This window comes from Onychostoma macrolepis, chromosome 06 (genome assembly GCF_012432095.1).
Source record: "Onychostoma macrolepis isolate SWU-2019 chromosome 06, ASM1243209v1, whole genome shotgun sequence".
NCBI lineage: Eukaryota > Metazoa > Chordata > Actinopteri > Cypriniformes > Cyprinidae > Onychostoma > Onychostoma macrolepis.
Genome location: NC_081160.1, coordinates 5,991,740 through 6,008,130, shown reverse-complemented (window position 1 = coordinate 6,008,130; position 16,391 = coordinate 5,991,740). Strand labels below are relative to the sequence as shown.

Genomic DNA, 16,391 nt, shown 5'->3' with positions numbered 1-16,391 from the left:
TATCTGTCATGCACAGTCCAGCGAAGAGGCTGAAACAGCCATACAAATCCCGCGCAAATGATAAAAAAACAAGTGAAACACTGGTTATGCTTGTCACATGACTCCAGAAATTTGCTAAACAAATCATGTGGGCCGATGACAAGCAAAGCGGTTATATGTGAGATTTGAGCACAAGTTTGAATGCAAATGTTACACAAAAGCCACAATGCCAGGGAGTTGCTTTGCGATTGTTCTTTGCTTTTTACTGCATATGAACCCTCAAGAGTGTGCAAGATGACTTTATTAATCAAATTTTCACAAAATATTCAAATGAATATATTAAATAATACAATGGTAACACTTCATTTAAAGGTCCAATTCTCACTAATAACTAGTTGCTTATTAGCATTCACGTCACTATCATATTGGCTGTTTATTATTACTTATTAGGCCTTATTCTCCATGACCAAGATCTCTAAATCTGACCCAATACCTGAATTTAACAGCCACCTCACTAAATATTAAATAGCATCAAATTAGGAGTTTATTGAGGGAAACCTCACAGTTGATAGTGAATATGTGTTCGCTCATCTAAAGAGGTACTTCGGTAGGTTTCTTTCTTCTTGAGCACAAAAGAAGATATTTTGAAGAATGTTGGTAACCAAAAAGTTGACAGTAGCATTAACCAATTAATTATTTTTTTCTTTTCATAATATGGAAGTCTATGGCTACCATCAACAGTTAGGTTTTTTAACCTTCAGAATATCTTCTTTTGTGCTCAACAGCTGAATGAAATTTACTTTAGCATTAATTTTACTTATTTAATCATCTGTCACATAATACGATGTATAATTTATGCCTGTATCACAAACAACACAGTGAATTATAATAGTGTGTTCTACAGCTATTTTTTTAAACATATATTGGAAATGTTCCCTTGTAGTTTGACCCATTTCACATAGGTTGTTCAGTATTTCCTTTATTTTATAAAAACTTCAGAGCTTTACAAAAACACAGCTTCAGAAATCCCATTAAATCTCACATCACACTTTATAAATACTGTAAATGTGACTATCTCACAGGGGAAATCTCAGTATGATCTGCTGTCTCGCTCAGAGAAGGCAGAGGTAAATCCCTCCTACCAATGGTAAATCCTGCCATTTATGGGCATTTATGCAGTACCCTGTATCTTCCCAGTTACGCAGTATCATTCATCCGCTTGCTATTTATTTATGCTGGTTAGCTGGTATATTCAGAACAGCAGCCCTACTGCTAACAGGGTAGCGTAATATTCTGCTCTGGATCAAGTAATGCATGTTTTTTTTGCACTGAAACATACCACACATGGGTGCAACAATCTTTTAAAATATTCAGATGAATCGTTACAGTTTAAACTATTAATTCCTGATTTTGCTAGATCTGACTCTCGACATTTGACCTCTGACCCCATCTAACCCTGCCCTATTGTACCAAGCTGCCCTCCACTAATCGCTGTCATCGTCAGACCAGCCAAAGTCGTCCATGGTGATGGCCATGTTTAGTTTGCGTCCCTCACGGACACTGCAGGACTTGGAGGAATTCTTCTTTGCTTGCATGTTCAACTGCATCCCTGATTGGCTGACGAGGTTACCGCCGGGAATGTTCATATCCAGGTCAAAGACGCCCCCGAACCCCAGCATGAGCTTCTGTAGGCTGGCCTGGCCCAGATCCCCATTACTGCAGGTTGATGAAATCTGACAGCTGACCTCCGAGCTTTTGCTCTCCTCCATGTGAGCCTCATAGAAGGACTCGGCACTGAGAGTGGCCGCCAAGGGGGAAATATGTGAAAACAGCTGCAAAAAGGACATGAAGTCAATTAACAGTTTATAAGTAGTCATTGGAATTAAAGGTGGAAATGTACTTTTACAAGTTCAATGGAAACTGGCCTACAAATTTACATCATTTTTCTATGATTTTTAAAAATACTTTGGTAACACTTTACATAAGCCTTGATGTATAATGCATAATAAAGTTATTCATAACGTACAGTGTAATGCATTATATCTTTTCATAAATAATTTTGTAACAAAAGTTAAAATGCATTACAATATTTGAAGGTTTGTTTATCGTGTTTTAGTGCATTATACTTTGTAAAGGTGTAACAATGATTAGATGAGTATTATAATGTATTACAACTGTGGTTACAGTTATTTGTGAGATCATACAATGCATTATAAGGTTAATAACGCACTTAATTGTATTTAACGTGCACTTGTAGTGTACTTCAAGTATTAAAAGTATATTTTAAAAAAACGTACAAAAAACATTTAGACTATATAATAATGAAATAAAGGCATTGTAAGTGTACTTAAAGAAAGTACACTTTCATGACTGTTTTTTAACACGTATGTACACTTAAGTATAATATATATAAAGTATGTAATAATATTAAATCAAAAGTTGCACTTTAAAGAAGTGTGTGTTGATGTGTTGAATAACACTACAGTGCACGCAAGGTACTTTATTAAAGTATTATTATAGTAAAGTACTGTAGAGTGGTATTCAATATTACATTTAAAGTGAATATATTTTAAATATACTAAACTTCAAACTTCATTAAAAATATGCCATTACAAATTAATTACAAATCATACTTGTTTCTCACAAGGCTATGTTACTGTGTATACTGTATTATGCAGATTTTCTCTATGCAGATGACCTACTATGTGTGCCAAAATTTGCACCACACATTTAAAGCGCACAATGCAAAGTTTTGTTTTAGCCCAGACTTTTCACTACTCCTTTGTGCAACTTCCTACTTTATCAGACTGCTGCAGGTCACGTGAAAACACAACTATGTCAGCATACTACAACTTTTAAACCTGTGCATTTAAAAGCCAGTCCAGTGATTTAACAACCGGTTTACACACACACACACACACACACACACACACACACACACAAAAGAATCATTCTGCTCGTGTTTCATGAATGAAGCTCATAGTGTAGGCCTATATTTTCTTCTTTCTCCTGCAGTATCTCAGCTTAAAATGCAGAGACAACTATGAGTAAGCCATTCATAGGTGGATTTCCAGCAGAAATTATAAACACTGTGACACTATCAAAACATCCAGACCAGCCCAACACAGCAATTTGAACTCAATCAGAGTTTTGGGTAAGACTGTTTGTCTGTTATGTCTGTCCAATCTCAGATGAGGCGAATTTGAGAATCCTCATTATTGTTATTATATTACAATTATGTTTGATACCACAAATGGTGCAAAAATGACACACTCCATAAAGGTGGCATCAAACCGACTCATAATATAATATAATACTGTAATAGTAATAATGATTGTACTATGTAGCACACAGTATGCAGAAGTGTGGTTGCAAAATGAGTACAGAATGATGAGGACCCACAGGAGTGCAGGATCTGGATCTTTCCATAAGTCTGTTTTCCCACTCTGTCAGTCGCCTTTCTCTTTCCGCCAGCTCTTGCTCCTTACAGCTCAACTCCCTCTCCAGCTGCTTCAAGCGTTCCAGCGTCTCCTCTATCTCACACCTTACAGACAGAAGGCACAGGAAGTTTGAGCAACACACTTACATCATGTACAAAAAACATGGAATAAACATTATCGCCAATTCAAAATGCTCTTTGACCTAAAACCCCCCCAGCTGTCTGCAATTCCTATCTGTGCCAGCAGGTGGTACTGTATGCTAAACAATACAACCCCCACACAAAGCCTTTAGTGTGGCTATTTATAAACAGGTATGTGAAGGAAGGCCAGAATGCCCCTCTCCTCAACCCCTCTGCCCTCAAAGCCATATCAGCCCCTGCCAAAATCTCTCCACACACACTCTCAAAACTTCCCTCCTGCTAGAATTGATTTCTCTACCACTCTCATGAGGAGCGTTTCCAGAATGTCTCACCCTCCCTCTTCCTCCCCCTTCTGCTCCTCACTCTCTTTTTCCATTCCACTCAGTTCATTTCTGACATATCTCCCTTCATGCATTGCAGCGCTGCTGAAGTCATGCATTTATTGTGTTTGTTTCCTCTATTCGTGTTTTTGCTCTTACAACTCATACCTCTATGTGTTGTAACCTAGATAAAACCTTTTTACTTACTGTAAATGATTATACTATAGCTCCTCAAAAACTTGATACTCACTAAAGTTGAATACAAGTTAAACTTCACAAAAAACAATTTGGATCATTTCAGAATTATGCCAGCAAGTTTATAACGTTGTAATTTCATATGACTGAAAAGTGCAGTAGTCAGCTAATAAAATGTAGACAATTAGACCTCAAATAACAAACATACTTAAAAGTATTAAAAAAGCTTAATATTTTAGCTTTTATACTCTCCAAAACACCTCAAAGGTGTCCATTACATTAACATTCAGGTGTACATTAAGGCACACATATGTTTTGCTAGTTTTTACGAATCAATAGACAAACTGAAATAATTTTCCGTAGTAATTTCTACATTGTTCTTGGCTCTTACAGACAGTTACTTCCTGTTTCATATTTGGATTTTTAACTTATTTTAATTCTTGTAAGTTGTGTGAAACTGGCTATTGATTAATTGTTTCCAAAGTATACACTTTTTATAATTAGATTATGGGTCCATATGAATCACGCTTGTCATTTGCAAAAATGAATACAAAACCCTCAAATATTTTGGCTTTTTTTTTTTTCAAAGAACATGCTTATAACCTTATTTTTTTAATTTAGCACTTCAAAACTATACAAAAAAAGTTGGACATACCTCCACTCTGCTTTGTTATGTAAGAAGGAATTGCACTGGCCCGGCAGTTTGCTGTCGTTTTTCATGGTCTCTAGGGTGCACAGGACCTGTTTGAACTGTGGTCTTTCCTGGAGATGAAAGAGCGTGTTTATTTTGGCCATTCTTCAGCACAATGTAATGCACCAACTAAATCAAAGTTTGAGTTCAAGCGTTCATTAAACCTCACCCACTCTCCTTTTTTTGGTCACTTTCTCACTTAGCTCTTAAAATGTTAGGTCATAAACCTTTGACACACATACCTATTCACCATTAAAAATGTAAGAAATTTGAGGTCACACTGAGGTCAGCAAGAATAAATGGCATAATTTGCACATAAATCTTTCACATAAAATTTAATTATGAATCACCCTTCTCTGGAAAAAAAATAAAATACACTAATTCTCCGCTTGCGAAAAAAAAAAAAAAAAGAGTACAACGTAGAATGCTTCTTGCAGTATGTTATTTCAGGCTCAGTGTGAAGATGTTCACGACTTGTTTTCACTAAGACTTCATTTGAAGGAACAGCTGCTTGTGATGTTCCTTCGTTTGCAAGTCTCTTTGAATAAAATCATCTGCTGAATGACTAAATGTAAACAGTTTATAGGATTCCAGTGAGCCTGATCATCATATGAGCTGAATTTCGGCTCGTACCTTGGGCTCTGCAATCCAGCAGCGTCTCATCAGGTCTGCAAAGCTGGCGGGGCAGCTGCTGGGAATGGTCGGCCTCTGGAACACATAACCCACACAAATACCACAGACACATGCACACACATTAGAATCCATTTCAAAAACCCATTATAGCAGCCATTACATCAAATTCTAATTTTAGCACGAGTCCCGTTTAAGCTCCCAAAAGCAACTGCTGCAAGCGTTCCTCTGGGTTAAGTTTACATCACAACTCAAATGGAGCGTATATCTCCATTTTCAAAGAGTCTGATATATAATAACTAGTATATAAGGATTAACAAAGAGCTTTTACATGGCCACTGTTTACACTGCTAAGTGATAAAACTGAGTTCTCACTCAAGATAATGGAACTTTAAGAGCATGTGAGGAGAGATGCTGTAATGGAGACTTGTCGAATCCCATTTGATAAGCCACACATGTAGGAATCTAATACTGTCCAAGTGGCTCGTCCAATAGCAATAGCTGCACAGTATTAGATCTGACAAACAGCACTGGCACACCACATAATCATGAGCCCACGAGAGAATGGAAACTGCTCCTTCCCACTGGGAATTTAACATAAACCAAAATATCTTTTCCTCCATCTTTTGACCTCTCCCACTCCCCCTCGCCAACATTTTCTCTTATAAGTACTTGCTCCCTTTTCTCTGTCTCAGGCTGGGATGTTTATCTAAAAAGGTTTCCTGAATACCCCCTACAGCACTAAAACCACTGTGGTCTGATCCGATCTTCAACTGATGGCTTCTCTGCAAACACATAAAGAGAACCACAATATACCTTAACTTTCTGTAATGTATGCTAGAGCTCAATAAAAGTTGCAGGGGTTCTTGTACACATACAGAGCCAAGCCTCTGGATCAGCCCACTATAAATAACCAACTAAAGCAAGCAATGGAATCTATGATCATACTGTTCTGTTACCCACAGGAAGAACAGGAAACGTACAGTTCCAAATCATTATCATTAGGTGTCTGTGGATCAATGCAAAGTCTGTTCCGAAAGTTCATCATCAGCATTATTGCTTTTAATTCTAAAATACCTTCTTTAGGTCAAATTCTTAGGAAGAATTGCATATATATAATTGTGGGGAATGCAATCCCATAATGCACTGTGACAATCCAAAGACAGCAGACAAAGTAGCCACATGTACACGCAGTCAAATAATATGATAGTAAATGGCTCAGTCTTCATGTAAACACCTCAAAATCAATCTGACTGAGGGTGATCCAAATGATATTTCGATCGGGTCGGAAAATAATACTAGTGAACTAGTTTGAAACTAGTAAGATGATGAGACTGAATCTTTACTAAATATTTGCTTTTGACATATATGTCACCATTCTTTTTAGATATGTCATCAAGGCAAAAATTATACTTGTGGTAGTTCTGGTGACATTATTTTGGTGACTTTCTCCAGTTCTGATCGTGGCAACTAAGCACTACGCATGCGTTTTGGTCAGAATACATGTAATGTACATGTGAACAAATATGTAAATTGGACTGCAAAGTTTTGAGTTCGACTTTCAGAATATGAAATTGAAGCGGATTCAGTCAAACTGAAGAAAATTAATGCATGTAAACATAGCTAGTGAGATAATTAGTAATTCTAAATGTACTACAAATTCATTCAGTAATTAAAAGTATTACTTCAAATAGTTCAGTCTAATTAAGGTTGGCTATTTTGTATACTATTTATGTATTTTTATGCTTATCAACACCATTCTTACAGTAAACTCCAGTGAAAACCATTGTTTGCAAAACTATTTGCTGCCTATGAAATGTCACAGATCACACCAGATGGGTGGATCTAAGAGTTCCACATTCTTATTTGTAGCTGAAAGCATGATAAAATTCACCAAAATGCTAATGAGTTCTGTGGGCACAGATTCCATGCGGGAAACAGAAGTTAAAATAGAGGTTCCAGTCTAGTGAGGATGCAGCTGTCTATGTAAGAAAGAAGGCAGTTCACTAAGTTCTGGAACAAAGCCAGGAAAAGAGTCCGCCAAGGTTAACTACTACAACTACTGACAATGTATGACAAACATATTCATAGCAAAACTGACTTTAAAACTTTAACAGTAATGTAACTATACTAACATTACATTCATGTGGTGGTTGTACAGTAATAACATTCCTCTCTAAAGAACACTGAGGGATTGTGGGATACTGTGTAGTACCTCATGTTTTTCCACCACCAACCAGGCCACCTGCAAACCCTCAAACCCTTTAAATGGCACTTCTCTGGTCAACATCTCCCACAATACCTGCAAGACCAACCACAAATCAAACAATAAATGTACATATGTCCTGGCATTGCTCTCTACAACAAAACTGACATATTTCACAAACAAAAACATATATGGGTTGAACAACACTTGGAATGCAGTTTATGCAGACTGTGTTTGAAATAATTGATTCAGACAGTCAAGCATACATACACAACAGCCATGTGTGTGTATATATACTGTACATACATATATATACATATATATATATATATATATATATTATTGCTGTCAAATGATTAATCACGATCAATCACATCCAAAATAAAAGTTTTTGTTTACATAATATATGTGTGTACTGTATATATTTATTATGAATATATAAATACACACACATGCATGTATATATTTAAGAAAAATATGTTATGTTTATATATTAAATATATTTATATATGATATAAATTATATGAATATTAATATATACATGTAAATACATGTAAATGTTTTCAAAATATATGCTGCATGTGTGTGTATTTATATATACATAATAAATATACACAATACACACATATATTATGTAAACAAAAACTTTTATTTTGGATGCGATTAATCGTTTGACAGCACTAATATATATATATATATATATATATATATATATATATATATACACACACACACATAAACTCTTAAATACAAGCCTCACATTTGCTTTTCTTTTTTTCCACAGAATACAATAGAAGATATTTAGTGAAATGTCCTGGCTGCTCTTTGCCATAAAATGAAAGTGAAACCATGATAATTTCTTTTCAGCATTACTTGATGAATTGAAAAATAATTTTTTGTAACAATGTGAAAGTCTGTTTTGGTGTCACTGTTGATTAATTATAATGCATCCTTGCTAAATAAAATTCTTCAAAAGTCCCTTTGTGTTACATGAAAAAAGAAGTAATTTGAATCTTACAGAATTTAAATTCTTAAACTATCCCATTTTATGAACTTTTTTTTTTTTTAATTACAGGGACACAGAGATAGAAAAACGTGATCACAGCACATTCATACAACAAATATAAGTACTGACCACGCCATATGAGTAGGTGTCACATGTTTCTGAGACTGGCAGACTCTGGATCACTTCAGGGGCCATCCAAGGGAAGGTGCCCACCAGAGACATGTGCGTTGTGTGAGAAACCAACTTTGATGCTCCAAAATCACAGATCTGACACAGACAAAATGCATTATGCAGGGACAGTCAAATTAATATTTTGAGCACAGTTTAAATACTAAGATTTTATTACGAATATTTGAATGTGAATAAAAAAACAGGAAGCATACCTTTAGTACATTGTCTGCAGTTAGAACAACTAATGGAGAGAAAAGAAAAAGTATAATCTTCATGTTTGCATTTTTTGCATGTGAAATTGCTCAGAGGACAGCTAAGAACTCACCATTTCTTGACTTCAGGTCTCTATGAATGACTTTCACAGGGGCTTCGGCATGTAAATAATGCATTCCTACAGAGAAACAAATCACAGAACCAGCCATTATCTCAGAAGGAAAATGTGACTGAGCTCATTACATAAACACACGTATTCATACAGGCACGTACCTTTAGCAATCTCCATCGCCCAAGTCATTACTTGATCCATATCCATCTCCTCACTGTCAGCACTGGACAAATATTCATACAGTGATCCTCTGCTGGCGTATTCTACAATACAAACATGCAAACCATATACATATCACCACATGTGTCAACTAAATGTTGTGGAGCTGATATATACTGTAGATGATAGCTTCATTTTTTGAACCACAAAATGTTGGGGTCGGTAAGATTTTTTAATGTTTTTTAAAAGTCTCTTATGTTTATACAGTAAACTGCATTTAATTGATACAGTAAAAACAGTAATGTTGTGAAATATTATTACAATTTAAAATAACTTTTTTCTATTTTAATATATTTTTAAAATGTAATTTATTCCTGTGATGCAAAGCTGAATTTTCAGCATCATTACTCCGGTCTTCAGTGTCACATGATCCTTCAGAAATCATTCTAATATGCTGATTTGCTGCTCAAAGAACATGTTGAACACAAATGTGTTGCATGTATTCCCATAATATCTTGGGGAACCATTTACCCCCCATTCTTGGATGAACAGAAAGTTCAAACGAACACCATTTATTTGAAATACAAATTTTTAGTAACATTATAAAAGTCTTTACTATCACTTCAATTTAATACATCCATGTCAAACAAAAAGTACTCATTTGTGTGTATTACTTGTCATTGTAACCAGTTTTACATACAGAGAAGCGGAGAGAGAGCAAAAAGCTTGTCAAGATGTCAATCAACACATGAGATCATCTATCACCAACCCTCGAGTGAAGTCAAACACAGCTTAGCACACTCAGCGTTTCCCATTTACACACACACACATCCACAGACACACAGGGAGCAGATGCTGGCAGCAGGAATCAGAGGATGACAGCATGCACAACCATTAGATTTACTGAATACCCAGCTGACAAAGCTACTGAAAGACATGCTCTCGAGAAATAATTAGGCCACATAAATCTGCTCATAAGCGCATTTACATCCCTGGAGACAAAGATCACAATAGGATGCTTAAAAAAATGGCAAGACAACAGTATAAGTGTGCATCTGTCCTGTTGATGAATTATCCTCACACTCTGATTATCCACAAAGCTTTTTACAGTCACAAGTTCAACAGTATGGCAATAGGCAGTAGTGAAATTTTTGGGAGAGGGGTACAACAGGAGTATCACAGCATCGCTTAGGAATAAAATAATCACAAAGAAATGATTATCATCAATGAGATACACATTTTTCATTTCAAAACTACAGACTCAAATTTTCAGACTTCTTCAGATGATTTTTAACATCTGATAATTGGTTTTAAAATCCAGCTGTTAACATGTATGTTACATGCTGGCTATGTATGCTCTTATTGTATACTGCAGATGAAATAACAGTTTAAATTTCAGACCAAAGTTCAATAAGCAGTTTGATTAAAAGAAACCTAATACATATATATAATATAATTTTGCATTTTAATAATTATAATTTGCATTTTTTTTCTATGTGCCTCGAGTTCATTCAGTCATAGCAATTCTTAATTTGAGATATTTTAGAAAACAGAATAGAGACAATTATGGAAGGGGTGAAAATTTCCAAATAGCAAATTATCTTTCAATTCTGACTTTTTTCTCACAAGAATTGCGAGATATAAACTCAAAATTCAGACTTTTTTTCTGTATATCTCACAGTTCTGACTTTTTTCTGAATTCTGAGATTACATCTCACACATTCTGTTTTTTGTTTCTGAAATGAAATATGCGAGGTTATATCTCACAATTCAGAAAAATTTCTCAGAATTAAAAAAAATTGTGAAGAAAAAAGTAATATGAGATAAAAAGTCAGGCTTCCATAGAAAAATATTTTTCCATTTTATCCAGACCTGGAAATGAATCAAATTCCATTCTTTTCCATACTATATAGGAACCTTGGTTTTAGAGATCTGAACAATGACAGAGCCTAGAATACCTATGAACTTTTTTTTGTCTTATGAGCATTTAAAGAGAAACCTCTGACCAACTGGTTATGAAACAAAAAGAGACCACATTTTATTATTACCTGTGACAATGCCATAGTTGGGTGCTTCCAGAATGGCTCCATAGAACTGAATAATATTTTTGTGGCTCAGGACACTCAGAATCTCAGCCTGGATGAGGTGAAGGAAAAAAAACAAACAGATGCAGAGGTGAAAGTCACAGACTGCGGTCAAACACTCAGGCTCAAATGAGTGCTGCATCAATGTCATAAAACTATTTTTTCATTACAGTATGTCGAGGTCAAATATTACGCTAGAAATGTGCGTGAACATGGAGCCATTAGCAGTATTGTGGGACATGTCCGCTGGGACTCAAACTGAATGGCTTCAGCCAGGAAAGCTGCTAAACTCCGGTAAACAGTGGAACAGACTCTGTCAGTGCTGCTGAGCGTGCATTAACACACACCGCCTGCAAAGCCACATTAAGATGCTACATTTTACACTTACAGTATATCAAATTTGCTTTAGACAAAGAGAAACAGAGAAAGGCGGGGGAGAGATGAAGGGAAAAGGAGAGATGGTCATGGAAAACTGTACATCCTTACACTCCCCCCTCTCTCATGACAATAAACAAGTCTGATGGATGGATGGAATACAGGAAATGATGTAACACTGGCTATGTACACACATACTGTGTCCAGCTTTCTCAACATTTAGATTATGTACCGAATTTGATTAATAACTTGCCAGTATCTAAAAGGATGCATTACGTCATCTCAGTATTGTCTGCCTACATGCATAGTGAATACTGGGAAGTGCTGATTTGATGTGCTGCTTTTTTCTTATTGTTTTGCATAGAATGCTTATTTACACTTTTAAAACAAACTGTGCATGACACAGCTGTGTTTAGCACTTCAAACAGGCCTGGCAATAACATATATGTATGTATGTATGTATGTATGTATGTAGTAAAGCAATATAGGCAATATAGCTAATCTAAATTGCTTGATTGTTTATACTGTTTCAACTATTTTATCGTCCAGCTCTAATCTGCTAAACGTGACTATAAGGCATGGATTAGATATTAATTTCTGTAAAGCTGCTCTGAAACAATGTGTACTGTAAAATAAAATTGATTTGACTTATTCAAAAACACAAACTGTGAGTCTGACGAACCTCAGCGTCAATCTTCAGCAGTTTTTTGACAGCCACTTCTTTGTCCTGTGAGATCCAGTGTGCCCGGTACACGCTCCCAAAACTCCCACCGCCGCAGTTCTCATGGAAGCGGATGTCATCGAAACGGATCTGAACGAAGCTAGAGCTGAGGGACGACATCTCATACTGACATTCACTGTGGCTGAAGAAAGACAGAGACAAAGCAGCTTAATATATATAAACATATTTGGCCAATGAAGTGATCAGGACAATGTGACAAATTATTTTTTTTATGATTTTATAATAAAAAACAATAAAAATATATATAAAAATATAAACTGAGAGAGAATAACAGTATTTTCAAACTTTCGAAATACTTTCAAGTCAAAACTTTTGACTTGATCTTCAATTAAACAACATCCACAGTTTGCACAGTTTGCAATGTCTCAGTTTTGCTGATCAGGATTTGTGCAGCCAGTTCTCATTTACACTTCGAAGCCTTCTTTTTTTGGTTTTGTTTAGTTTTGTTGATACAAACCTCTTGTGTGGGCGGGCCTAACAGGGAAAGGTTCTTATTGATTAATGACAGTTTCCTGACCCCTTTAAAGTAGACTGTTTAATTGTGTGTGTGTGTGTTTGTGTGTGTATTTTGTATTTTTGTTCAAGTCTTGAACATTTTCCTCCAATACTTTGAATAACATTAACAAAATAGATTGCTGCAGGGCCAAAATAAAACTTAAATAAACTATAAATATTAGATAAAAAACTTTCAGAGTTAGTAATGTTGCTTTGTCAAGCTGTACAACTAAAAATATTAAAACCAACACCGAACAAAAATATATAAAAGCTAAATTGAAATGTTTATTTTTTAAAAATCATAAAAATGTCTAAAGCACATAACAAAATGACTACTCTTAAAATGAACACTGAAAATATAAAAATAAAAGGTAATTCAAAATTGTCAAGCAATACATGCTATATACTACACCAGGGTCACCACTCTTTATTTAAACTCTATTTTTATTTAATCTCTACAAGTTGGAAACTTTTGAATTAGAATAGTTTGCAAGAGTGTCCGTATAAACGCAACAAGACTGAGTTTTCCTGTTTGTCATGATGACGTTTAATGTCCCCAACAACCTCTGTAGTAAAAGCTTATAAAAATCACAAGTGGGGTATTACTGTATTTTAACGTTGTAGATTAAATTAAAAATAGCCTGCATTTCGGTCAACTTTATTTTCAAGCATTTCAGGCATTAAAAAAGTGACTTCGGAACGATGGAACCAGAAGTGTTAGACTCATTTCCAAGCATAGGACTCATTCCTGCAGAACTCTGATTTGAAACATCTCAGAAGCAGAATGCTACAGTCATGCATAGAAAACTGCTGTAAGGAAGATGAATCACAATGATTCTTATGCAATCAGAGCATGAGAGGAGTTGTGTTGAGCGGAGGTCTGTGTGAAATATCTACCCCCTGCGTGTGATTTACAGTGTGATCCTTTACCATGTTCACATAACTGCAAAACCACTTGCCATGTATTTGCTTTTGGTGTTCTCTGCTACATCTGCTATTGGACTCCTGCCACATTTGTCTACACTAAACCTCTTATTTTACAGGCATTATGAGAACACAAGGATAGACAAACGAGAGAGGGGGCTAAACAACAACTGTAATGTTTTGGATTGCTGTTGAAACAGAGATTAGAAATTTCTGTTTACACAAAATAAACTAAAAACAGCTTTTAAATATACAGCAGGAGAGATCATAATAATTAGGGAGAATGTAACCATCTGTTTTTAATTCTCAACTAATTATGGTTTATTGAACTGGCGCAGAGGAATAAACGGAGTTAAGCACTGATATGACTATACACTTGTTAATGTGTTTGTTTGCACTTACAGCTGCAGCCATGAAGAACTAGCGAGACAATAAACCGGATATTTATAACCTGTCTCTTGCTTAACCAGAACGTGCTGTCACAATGTTGGCTTGATTATTTTTCCATGATTTCCCAGGTCTCTATGATATTCTGATATGGCTGGAGGCCCCGCACGGGGTTCAGTACACTGTCTCAAAAGAGCGCACCTATATATCTCTAGCATATTCTGCCACCTAGATATGGCTGATGTTACATAGTCTGCGATATATATACTGAAAAATATGGTGTAGGATTTACTTAAAAACTGAAAATGTTAGTCAATTTCACAATTACATTGTAAAATGGCAAGTACACACATTGAATTAAATGAGATATTTTGAATTAATCTTTATTTACAACTTTGAAAAGGGTTCTTTATAACACCATCAAGGTTCACCAATAAGGTTCAATTTCAAATCATGGTTCTTTATAGAACTTTATAAAAGGGTTCAGCACCTAAAAGGGTTCTGCTATTGTCACAAACTGGACTTTTTTAAAAAAAAAATTACATAAAAACCCTAAGTGTGTATTAGCCTTTTGCATTTAACGTAAAAGTCCTGCCATGTGACAAATGTATTTTTATTATTATCATATATTTTTATAATTAACAATTAAGATAATTTTTTATGTATTTTTATTTCCCATGTCTCTCTACGAGGTTATGAAAATGCATGTAAAAGAATTAGAAAAAGTAGAAAAATGTTGTTATAAATGAAGTATAACTTAGTCACACTGCAGGATATTGCTGTTACTCCTTAACATCAACTAACCATACTGTCATGTCAACTAACCATTAAGTGTGACGCAACCGGTTGCAACAAATACTGGTTGAATTTGCCATTTTTTTCCAATCCAAGAAGAGTGCACTGCTCAGTACTTCACTTCCAAACCAGGCTCATGTTAGCTTTCAGCTCTAATGTAGTAAACGCTGATGTTGTTGTATTTGGTGTTAATGGGGTCTGGTTTCTTATACATTACTAGCACATGCGTCACTCTTCCCTGAAATCTATGACCTCACCTCAGATTGGCTTCCCCGGTTTAGAGTGACCAACCTATGTCCCGTACTCAGTCTATCACATAAAGAGCGCTCGGTCTCTAAAAACAACCCGCATATCATCACTGTGGCCCTTTGGCTTGTGACATCAGGGGCCAACAGGAGGCAAATGTGTCACACATTCAACTATTCTTAACTACAAACAGCTCATTCATACCTCTGACTGATTCATTGGCAAACATTTATATGATATCATCACTAATTATGCAAAATAAACAGCAAATAGGAAGTAGGCTATTTGTAGTAAGCTATTTCCACATCATTTGTGTCCATATATGTGCACATATTTATGCTCTATGAGAAGGAATTGTAAACATTGTTGTTTTTGTTCTTTATGGTTTATTAATTTCAACTCCCCTCCGTTTCATGTTAAATACTTTGAAAGAGTTTGAAATACTTCAAAATACAAATTTTGGACAACGTGCAGTACTTTTCGGAATACTTATGGAGATTCTGTAACGCAAAAACATAAAGGACAAACATTAACGTATGTCACTCTCCTGAAGTCGCCAAGCGCAAAATCAGCTGCAGAGTTAAAACTCATCCCACGCAATGATAATATAGCAAATAATGTTACTAATAACACATACATAGCATAATGTGTGTTCTGATTAACATTTGAAAGCATGCTTTCCTACCTGTTAGTCGTGTTTTCCGTGCGGTCCGGTGAAACGCGTTGGCCTGTCGCTCTCTGAACAATCCCAGTCATAAGATAATATGCGGAGCCTCATTGTCTCGTGTTACCGCACTTCCATAAGAGGACACTCGCTTGGGACGGTACCGCTGGACAAATTATGAATCCTACTACGGTAAAGGCTTGTCTTATGAATATTAATAACAACAAACAGACGTTAAGCGGCAACCACACGGGAGAGTCCGTAACCTAATTAATATTCATGATTCGCCAGCGCCCACCTTCCAGCGGCAGCATTTCAGCCAATGAGATGGACGTAATAGGCAGACGTCATGCTACGTAATTAATATTTATTAGCCAAGCATTCGCCGTAGTAGAATCCGCCCGCTCTTGGGCACAG

At 35.7% G+C, this 16,391-nt stretch overlaps 1 protein-coding gene across 1 annotated transcript; it reads right to left on the bottom strand.

The window, feature by feature from the left end:
- Positions 1 to 236: 236 nt before the first annotated feature.
- On the bottom strand, positions 237 to 16,241 carry LOC131542212 (mitogen-activated protein kinase kinase kinase 20). Its single transcript, XM_058778663.1, has 12 exons — positions 15,996 to 16,241; positions 12,404 to 12,584; positions 11,311 to 11,398; positions 9,265 to 9,366; positions 9,104 to 9,169; positions 8,991 to 9,019; positions 8,737 to 8,874; positions 7,611 to 7,697; positions 5,399 to 5,473; positions 4,730 to 4,836; positions 3,382 to 3,523; positions 237 to 1,811 (listed from the first exon to the last, which is right to left on the bottom strand). The coding sequence occupies exons 1-12, from the start codon at positions 16,064 to 16,066 to the stop codon at positions 1,464 to 1,466; spliced, it is 1,434 nt and encodes a 477-aa protein (XP_058634646.1). The 5' UTR covers positions 16,067 to 16,241; the 3' UTR covers positions 237 to 1,463.
- Between the last annotated feature and the right edge of the window lie 150 nt (positions 16,242 to 16,391).